This window comes from Bufo gargarizans, chromosome 9, assembly GCF_014858855.1.
Source record: "Bufo gargarizans isolate SCDJY-AF-19 chromosome 9, ASM1485885v1, whole genome shotgun sequence".
In the NCBI taxonomy this organism is placed as follows: Eukaryota; Metazoa; Chordata; class Amphibia; order Anura; family Bufonidae; genus Bufo; species Bufo gargarizans.
Window position 1 is genome coordinate 62820994 of NC_058088.1, and position 10688 is coordinate 62831681.

The 10688-nt window shown below is 46.7% G+C and overlaps 1 protein-coding gene across 1 annotated transcript in view; it reads right to left on the reverse strand.

Moving 5' to 3' along the window:
• LOC122919703 (transmembrane 9 superfamily member 2-like) overlaps positions 1 to 5175 on the reverse strand; it is a 129918-nt gene extending 124743 nt beyond the window's left edge. The window contains exon 1 of the mRNA XM_044268886.1: positions 4961 to 5175. Coding sequence (XP_044124821.1) covers positions 4961 to 5104 — 144 coding nt within the window. The 5' untranslated portion in view covers positions 5105 to 5175. The remainder of the gene's footprint in view (positions 1 to 4960) is intronic.
• Between the last annotated feature and the right edge of the window lie 5513 nt (positions 5176 to 10688).

The window sequence follows — 10688 nt, forward strand, 5'->3', positions numbered from 1 at the left end:
TGCCGCGGAATCGCAGCTACTGCTCATAGAGGTCGGGAGCCGGCTATGTGATTCTGCAGCCAGCTCCCGCCTCCTGTATATGAATAAATGAGAGAGGGGTTGTCCAAGTTATATTTATTGATGACCTATCCCCAGGATAGGTCATCAATATCAGATCGGAGGGGGTCCGACACCCGGCACCCCCTCCGATCAGCTGTTTGAAGAGGAGACTCGCACGGTGTCAGCGCTGCCTCCTCTTCACTGTTTACCTTCTAGCCGTCGCATCTGCAGTGGTGAGCAGGTGTAATTACACCCAAGCCTTCCTATTCATTTCAATAGGAAGGCTTGGGTGTAATTACACCTGCTCACCACTGCAGATGCAACGGCTAGAAGGTAAACAGTGAAGAGGAGGCAGCGCTGACGCTGACACCGTGCGAGTCTCCTCTTCAAACAGCTGATCGGAGGGGGTGCCGGGTCATAAAGAAATATAACTTGGACAACCCCTTTAATCTTCATTGGTGGTGCAGTGCACCCCCCCCCCCCAATCCCAGTATTAAGCATTGGCGGCGCAGTGCGCCTCCCCCCAAGCCCCCCCAGTATTAAGCATTGGTGGCGCAGTGCGCCCCTCCACAGGATCCCCTCTCCCCTCCTCCTCCGATCGGAGCCCCAGCAGTGTAATGCTGGGGCTCCTATCGGTTACCATGGCAGCCAGGACGCTATTGAAGCCCTGGCTGTCATAGTAAGCTCCATGCTGCTGTGTGCACAAAGCACAGAGCAGCAGGGACAGTGTGAGCTCCTATTCACCCTGATAGCTCTCTATCAGGGTGAAAAGGACAAGGGTTCTAATCCCTAAGGGGGCTAAAAGTTAGTAAAAAAAATAAAATAAAGTTACAAAAATAAAACACCAAAATATTAAGTATAAATAAAAAAGAAAGATTTACAAAAAAAAAAAAAAATACACATTAACAATAAACATTAATTTTCAGCAGATTTGTGGGAATTTTTTATTTTGTTTTCAAAAATAAAAATTCCCAGAATATCGGTATAAATTATCGGCCTGAAAGTTCACAAATTATCGGCCCTAAAAAATCAATATCGGTCGATCCCTAATTCTGAGATTGTTTTTTCGTCACATATTGTACTTCATGACACTGGTAAAATGAAGTCAAAAAAATTAATTTTTATTTATAAAAAAAAAAAATACCAAAAATGTGTAAAAAAAAAAAATTGCAAAATTTCCAAGTTTCAATTTCTCTACTTCTATAATACATAGTAATACCTCCAAAAATAGTTATTACTTTACATTCCCCATATGTCTACTTTATGTTTGGATCATTTTGGGAATGATTTTATTTTTTGGGGACGTTAGAAGGCTTAGAAGTTTAGAAGCAAATCTTGAATTTTTAGGGACCAGTTCAGGTCTAAAGTCACTTTGCGAGGCTTACATAATAGAAACCACCCCTCAAGGTATTTAAAACTTATTTTACAAACTTTGTTAACCCTTTAGGTGTTCCACAAGAATTAATGGGAAATAGAGATACAATTTCAAAATTTCACTTTTTGGGCAGATTTTCCATTTTAATAATTATTTTCCAGTTACAAAGCAAGGGTTAACAGCCAAACCAAACTCAATATTTATGGCTCTGATTCTGTAGTTTACAGAAACACCCCATATGTGGTTGTAAACCGCTGTACGAGCACACAGCATGGCACAGAAGAAAAGGAATGCCATACAGTGTTTGAAAGGCAGATTTTGCTGGACTGTTTGTTTGTTTTTTGACACAATGTCCCATTTGAAGCCCCCCTGTAGCTAAAGGCTCATGGGCCCTGGTCTAACGGTTCAGATTGGCTGTATGAGTAATACTGTGTGCATTACTCATACAGCTTCCAGCCTGTGAGATCCAGGGGGCTGGATCTCACAGGCTCGTCACCGGAAGGTAGCACGATGCCTTCCTTAGGCATTGCGCTGCCTTCCATGCCATCGGGTCCACCCTACAGCCGCATGGGGACCCGATGGCACCGCCACAAACCGCAGGTCTGAATTGATCGCCGAAACGGGGGGGGGGGGGGGGGGGGGGGCATTTAGCCATTGAGCAGGCAGTGGGTTCCAATCACCGTCCGCCGGTGATCGGAAATACACGACGTACCGACCGTTGTTTTGGTCCGCATCCGAGCCGCAGTTTTTGCGGCTTGGATGTGGACCCATTCACTTCAATGGGGCCACAAAAGATGCAGACAGCACTCCGTGTGCTGTCCGCATCCGTTGCTCCGTTCCGTGGTCCGCAAAAAAAATATAACCTGTCCTATTCTTGTCCGCAAAGCGGACCGCAAAACACACAACGGTCGTGTGCATGTGGCCTAAGGCTTAATCAAGAGTCCAAAGGGGGGCAGCACTGAGGGGAAGCATGGCAGCCACATAGCTTCAGAGCTAGGGTTGCCACCCGTCCGGGATTGACCCGGACAGTCCGGGTTTGTAATCCTGTGCCCGGGTATAAGCCTTTCTTAGACCCGGGCACAGGATTATTCATTCAAACTGCAGTCACTCACTGGCACTGCAGCGGCAGGGTGATCAGGTGAGCGCAGCGCTCCCGAGCCTCCTCCCTCCTCCTCCCTCCTCCTCCCTCCTCCTCCCTCCTCCCTCCTCCAGTCTACACTACAGTGATGCCCCCAGGCAGCGCAGCTGCTCACTCACTGTTCGGTCTCCTCGCTCCTCCTCTGCCTCCCAGTCCCTCCCTCTCTCTGATAAGGAAGTCAGGTCCACAGGAAGTGACATCAGAGAGAGAGGCAGAGAGGGAGAATTGAAATCATTCTTCTTCTCCTCTCTAGTCCAGCTCCAGCAGCCTGCCCATGTAGTGCCCAGCCCAGTGCCCACTGTGCCCTGCCTGCAGACAACCTGACCAAGACAGTCCTGACTCTGAGTCCTGACACCTGTCCTAGATAGTCACTCACTTCTAAAAAGGTATAAATATAAAACATTTGAATTGTGTAATTGTATGTAACAGTGTGGGCTTCTGTCACCCCACTAAACTCTTTTTTTTTTTTGCCTTCTTAGGCTACTTTCACACTTGCGGCAGTGTGATCCGGCGGGCAGTTCCGTCGTCGGAACTGGCCGCCGGATCCGCCGATCTGCCGCTGACTGAAAGCATTTGTGAGACGGATCCGGATGCGGATCCGTCTCACAAATGCATTGCAAGGACGGATCCGTCTCTCCGCTTGTCATGCGGACAGACGGATCCGTCTTGTACATTTTTTCATATTTTTGCCGATCTGCGCATGCGCATGCCGGAACGACGGATCCGGCATTCCGGTATTCTGAATGCCGGACCCGGCGCTAATACATTCCTATGGGAAAAAATGCCGGATCCGGCGTTCAGGCATGTATTCAGTTTTTTTGGCCGGAGAGAAAACCGTAGCATGCTGCGGTTTTCTCTTTTGCCTGATCAGTCAAAACGACTGAACTGAAGACAACCTGATGCAAACTGAACGGATTACTCTCCATTCAGAATGCATGGGGATAAAACTGATCAGTTTTTTTTCCGGTATAGAGCCCCTGTGACGGAACTCTATGCCGGAAAAGAAAAACGCAAGTGTGAAAGTACCCTTATAATCCCTATACTGTGATATATGAATACATAATGTTATTAGTCTTTTTGGTTCAGTAGATAATGAATAAAATGGACTTTTATAATATGTAAATTACCTGTCTACCAGCAAGTAGGGCGGTTACCTGCTGGTAGCAGCCGCATCCTCCTTTCATAATGACGCCCCCTCCGCGTGTTGATTGACAGGGCCAGCGAATGCGATCTTTCTCTGGCTGGCCCTGTCTGCTATCAAGATCTCGCGCCTGCACCGTAACGGTATTCAGTCGGCGCAGGCGCACTGAGAGGAGGACGCTCGCTCGGCCGCACCTTCCTCAGTGTGCCTGCACCGGGTGTAGATGTGACGTCATCAGCGCAGGCGCACTGAGGAAGGAGCAGCCGAGCGAGCGTCCTCCTCTCAGTGCGCCTGCGCCGACTGAATACTGTCATGGCGCAGGCGCGATCTTGATAGCAGACAGGGCCAGCCAGAGGACGATCGCGTTCGCTGGCCCTGTCAATCAACACGCGGAGGGGGCGTCATTATGATAGGAGAATGCGGCTGCTACTAGCAAGTAGCCGCCCTACCTGCTGCTAGAGAGGTAATTTACATATTATAAAAGTCCGTTTTATTCATTATCTACTGAACAAAAATGACTAATAACATAATGTATTCATATATCACAGTATAGGGATTATAAGAAGCCAAAAAAAAAGAAAAAAGTTTAGTGGGGTGACAGAAGCCCTTTAAACAGGTTTCTGAATCTGTCAATCATCAGAAAAAACGTTATGTTATGTAGCTGACTGACATTAGCGATGGGCCAATGTCAGCACTACATAACAGTGTGTTTTATAACTCCCTGCCGCTGCCGCCGTTCTCTTAAAATAAAGACTTATAATATGCTAATAAGCCTCTAGGTGCTATGAGGGCGTTCCTGCAGCACCTAGAGGCTCCGTCTATTCACCCTTTGGCAGTGGCACGCCCATGTCCTGTTGATTGACGTCCGAGTTCTCCTCTTCGTCCCGTAAATCCCTCGCCTGCGCCGAATACTAAACGGGACGGCGCAGGCATGGGATCAGGGGCGTAACGATCGCGGTGCGACAGCGACCAGGGGTGGAGACGGGAGATGGTTGGAGGCGGGACATGGGCGTGGCTGGAGGCGGGGCCTGGAAGGGGGCCCTCCCTCCCTTCTGTTCGGGTTTGGCTTGAAGAAAAGGTGGCAACCCTATTCAGAGCTGGGGAACAAGGAAGAGCAGACGTAGACAGCAAGAGATGAGGGTGGCGAGATGGGAATACCCCTTTAAATGTATGTCTTTTGGACCTGGGTGGGATGCATGAGCACGGAGTAACTGCTGCCGGCCACCAGCCTCTGACTAGCTGTCAGCTGCTCCCTCCCCGCACTCACCTTGCAGTTCTCCTTCTCTTTTCCCTCTTCACAGAAACTTACAGGAGCCAGACCCGGAAGATAAAACGCCGAGCACCAGCCTGTACACAGCAGGAGCACGAGCGCTGCCGGTAACCGGCGCTTCTGCCCCGACACCACCGCCATCCTGCTCTAACCAGGAACAGTGCGCACAGGAAGAGCCAGAGGATGACGCCGCCGCTAGGTATTTTCGCATTCCGCGCGGCATGACGTCATGATGTAGCGTGCGGGTCCACGTTCTTCCGCGGACGCTCTGTGCTGCCGGGGGCGGGGCTTGTAGCAGGAGACTACTCCTTACCTCCATAGTCGACTCTCTAGGTCCAGTCTACACCTTCAGTTAATAAAATGACTACAAAGATAGGACAGATTTTTTTTCAAACTGGGGTTTTCCAAGTTTTTCGGTTAAAAAGAGCAGGAGGCTGTTTTGAACTAAACAAAAAAAATTCTCATGCACCAATCATATAATTGCATGAATGTCACGTGACTGCTGAGGCAATGGTCATGTGACATTTAGGCTGGAATGACTATTTTTGGTGGCGTATTTTCCAATTTTTTTATTTTTTTTTAATAAATAGGGCATGTTAAGGCACAGATGCCAACAGTCCGGTGTAACCTTACATTTCCCTACTTTGTGAGATTTCCCTACCTCCTAACCTCCGGTCGCACCACTAATGATGTGAGGAGGCGCCAGAGAGCCTCAGTAGGGAAATATTACGGGCCAGTGCGCAAACGAGGCGAACTCCAGAAGATCCATCCGATCTCCTCACCTGCGCAGTGTGGGGGTAGGGAGATCTCATAGCCATATTTTCTGTTAAATATATATATATTTATAAATCGATAATTATTTATCTATAAATTTATCCACACTTTGCCTAAGGAGATCTCATGGCCATATTTTCTGTTAAGTAAATATTTATTTAACAAAAGCTATGGCCATGAGATCTCCCTACCCCCGCACTGCGAAGGGGCGGAGATCGGATGGTACTTCTGGAGTTAGCCGCGTTTGCGCACTGGCCCGTAATATTTCCCTACTGAGGCTCTACGGCGCATGCGCAGTGTCCCGGTGTGCAGCAGAACTCCGCTGTGAGATTTTCCCTAAACTGTCCGTTTGCGCATTAGCAGATTGTCAAAACTCAGGAACGCCTCCTCACGTCATTAGCGGTGCGACCGGAAGTTAGGAGGTAGGGAAATCTCACGAAGTAGGGCAATTTAACGTTATACCGGAAAGTGAGGAGACAGTCCTTGCAAATTCAGGCTGTGCTGAGACAAAAGTAGGTGGGGCTGCGGTAAAACTCACCCGTATATGGGCGGTCCCACTAGATTTGGGGTGGAGGTATGAATGTTGAAGCGATGGTGTTTTTTCAGGCTTTTTCACCACTTGTACAGGGGAAAAATGGCTGGAAACAAAGAGGGAGATTTATCAAACTGGTGTAAAGTAGAACTGTGAAAAATGAAAGCTGGAATCTGATTGGTGGCTATAGGCGACTAAGCCAGTTCTACTTTACACCAGTTTGATAAATCTCCCCCAAAATTTAATTAAAAACATAAAAAAACATGAAAATTTAGGGCTTTGATTTAATTAAAGCAACGAAAAAAAATCGGTAACCCAGATTCATGTGTATAGGAGCTCTAAACCACTTCAGCCCCGCTAGCTGAAACCCCCTTAATGACCAGGCCACTTTTTACACTTCTGCACTACACTACTTTCACCGTTTATCGCTCGGTCATGCAACTTACCACCCAAATGAATTTTACCTTCTTTTCTTCTCACTAATAGAGCTTTAATTTGGTGGTATTTCATTGCTGCTGACATTTTTACATTTTATGTTATTAATTGAAATTTTACGATTTTTTTGCAAAAAAATGACATTTTTCACTTTCAGTTGTAAAATTTTGCAAAAAAACCGACATCCATATACAAATTTTTCGCTAAATTTATTGTTCTACATGCCTTTGATAAAAAAAAAATGTTTGGGTAAAAAAAAAAAATGGTTTGGGTAAAAGTTATAGCTATGGTACAAAAATGTGAATTTCCGCTTTTTGAAGCAGCTCTGACTTTCTGAGCACCTGTCATGTTTCCTGAGGTTCTACAATGCCCAGACAGTACAAACACCCCACAAATGACCCCATTTCGGAAATTAGACACCCTAATGTATTCACTGATGGGCATAGTGAGTTCCTAGAACTTTTTATTTTCTGTCACAAGTTAGCGGAAAATGATTATTATTATTTTTTTTTTCTTACAAAGTCTCATATTCCACTAACTTGTGACAAAAAATAAAAACTTCCATGAACTTACTATGCCCATCACAAAATACCTTGGGGTGTCTTCTTTCCAAAATGGGGTCACTTGTGGGGTAGTTACACTGCCCTGGCATTCTAGGGGCCCAGATGTGTGAGAAGAAGTTTGCAATCAAAATCTGTAAAAAATGACCGGTGAAATCCGAAAGGTGCACTTTGGAATGTGTGCCCCTTTGCCCACCTAGGCTGCAAAAAAGTGTCACACATCTGGTATCGCCGTACTCAGGAGAAGTTGGGGAATGTGTTTTGGGGTGTCATTTTACATATACCCATGCTGGGTGAGATAAATATATTGGTCAAATGCCAACTTTGTATAAAAAAATGGGAAAAGTTGTCTTTTGCCAAGATATTTCTCTCACCCAGCATGGGTATATGTAAAATGACACCCCAAAACACATTACCCAGCTTCTTCTGAGTACGGAGATACCAGATGTGTGACACCTTTTTGCAGCCAAGGTGGGCAAAGGGGCACACATTCCAGAGAGCACCTTTCGGATTTCACAGGCCATTTTTTACACATTTTGATTGCAAACTTCTTACCACACATTAGGGCCCGTAAAATGCCAGGGCAGTATAACTACCCCACAAGTGACCCCATTTTGGAAAGAAGACACCCCAAGGTATTCCGTGAGGGGCATGGCAAGTTCCTAGAATTTTTTATTTTTTGTCACAAGTTAGCGGAAAATGATGAATTTTTTTTTTTTTTTTCTTACAAAGTCTCATATTCAACTAACTTGTGACAAAAAATTAAAACTTCCATGAACTCACTATGCCCATCACAAAATACCTTGGGGTGTCTTCTTTCCAAAATGGGGTCACTTGTGGGGTAGTTATACTGCCCTGGCATTCTAGGGGCCCAGATGTGTGAGAAGAAGTTTGCAATCAAAATCTGTAAAAAATGGCCTGTGAAATCCGAAAGGTGCTCTCTGGAATGTGTGCCCCTTTGCCCACCTTGGCTGCAAAAAAGTGTCACACATCTGGTATCGCCGTACTCAGAAGAAGTTGGGTAATGTGTTTTGGGGTGTTATTTTACATATACCCATGCTGGGTGAGAGAAATATCTTGGCAAAAGACAACTTTTCCCATTTTTTCATACAAAGTTGGCACTTGACCAAGATATTTATCTCACCCAGCAAGGGTATATGTAAAATGACACCCCAAAACACATTCCACAACTTCTCCTGAGTACGGCGATACCACATGTGTGACACTTTTTTGCAGCCTAGATGCGCAAAGCGGCCCAAATTCCTTTTAGGAGGGCATTTTTAGACATTTGGATCCCAGACTTCTTCTCACGCTTTAGGGCCCCTAAAAAGCCAGGGCAGTATAAATACCCCACATGTGACCCCACTTTGGAAAGAAGACACCCCAAGGTATTCAATGAGGGGCCTGGCGAGTTCATAGAATTTTTTTTTTTGGGCATAAGTTAGCGGAATTTTTTTATTTATTTTTTTTCTCACAAAGTCTCACTTTCCGCTAACTTGGGACAAAAATTTCAATCTTTCATGGACTCAATATGCCCCTCACGGAATACCTTGGGGTGTCTTCTTTCCGAAATGGGGTCACATGTGTGGTATTTATACTGCCCTGGCATTTTAGGGGCCCTAAAGCGTGAGAAGAAGTCTGGAATATAAATGTCTAAAAATTTTTACACATTTGGATTCCGTGAGGGGTATGGTGAGTTCATGTGAGATTTTATTTTTTGACACAAGTTAGTGGAATATGAGACTTTGTAAGAAAAAACAAACAAAAAAAAAAAACTATTTCCGCTAACTTGTGCCAAAAAAATGTCTGAATGGAGCCTTACAGGGGGGTGATCAATGACAGGGGGGTGATCACCCATATAGACTCCCTGATCACCCCCCTGTCATTGATTTCCCCCCTGTCATTGATCACCCCCCTGTAAGGCTCCATTCAGACGTCCGTATGATTTTTACGGATCCACGGATACATGGATCGGATCCGCAAAACACATATGGACGTCTGAATGGAGCCTTACAGGGGGGTGATCAATGACAGGGGGTGACAGGGAGTGTATATGAGGTGATCACGCCCCTGTCATTGATCACCCCCCTGTAAGGCTCCATTCAGACGTCCGTATGTGTTTTGCTGATCCGATCCATGTATCCGTGGATCCGTAAAAATCATACGGACGTCTGAATGGAGCCTTACAGGGGGGTGATCAATGACAGGGGGTGATCAGGGAGTGTATATGAGGTGATCACCCCCCTGTCATTGATCACCCCCCTGTAAGGCTCCATTCAGACGTCCGTATGTGTTTTGCGGATCCGATCCATGTATCCGTGGATCCGTAAAAATCATACGGACGTCTGAATGGAGACTTACAGGGGGGTGATCAATGACAGGGGGGTGATCAGGAAGTCTATATGGGTGATCACCCCCTTGTCATTGATCACCCACCTGTAAGGCTCCATTCAGACGTCCGTATGTGTTTTGCGGATCCGATCCATGTATCCGTGGATCCGTAGAAATCATACGGACGTCTGAATGGAGCCTTACAGGGGGGTAATCAATGACAGGGGGGTGATCAGGAAGTCTATATGGGTGATCACTCCCTTGTCATTGATCACCCCCTGTAAGGCTCCATTCAGACATCCGTATGCGTTTTGCGGATCCGATCCATCTATCCGTGGATCCGTAAAAATCATACGGACGTCTGAATGGAGCCTTACAGGGGGGTGATCAATGACAGGGGGGTGATCAGGGAGTCTGTATGGGGTGATCAGGGGTGATCAGTGGTTCATAAAGGGTTAATAAGTGACAGGGGGGGGGGTGTAGTGTAGTGGTGTTTGGTGCTACTTTATTGAGCTGCCTGTGTCCTCTGGTGGTCGATCCAAGCAAAAGGGACCACCAGAGGACCAGGTAGCAGGTATATTAGACGCTGTTATCAAAACAGCGTCTAATATACCTGTTAGGGGTTAAAAAAATCGCATCTCCAGCCTGCCAGCAAACGATCGCCGCTGGCAGGCTGGAGATCCACTCGCTTACCTTCCCTTCCTGTGAACGCGCGCGCCTGTGCGCGCGCGTTCACAGGAAATCTCGGCTATCGCGGGAGGACGCGTATATGCGTCCACCCAGAAGAGCAGGGCCGCCGCCAGGATGCAATCCTGCGTACGGCGGTCCTGTAGCGGTTAAAGGGATATTCTGATTGTAACACGTTATGCCCTACCCACAAGATAGGAGATAAGGATCAGATCGGTGGCACTCTGAATGCTGGGGACCCCCGAAATAAATGGAGCTGCAGGTCAGACACGTGCACTACCGCTCCATTCATCTTTATAGGACTGCTGGACCCCCACGACCTAATAGTAATAACTTTGTCCTGTTTTCTCTAGAAAATAACCACCGCTCATTACCACATCTGCCTGGCAGCCCAGCATGTCTGCCC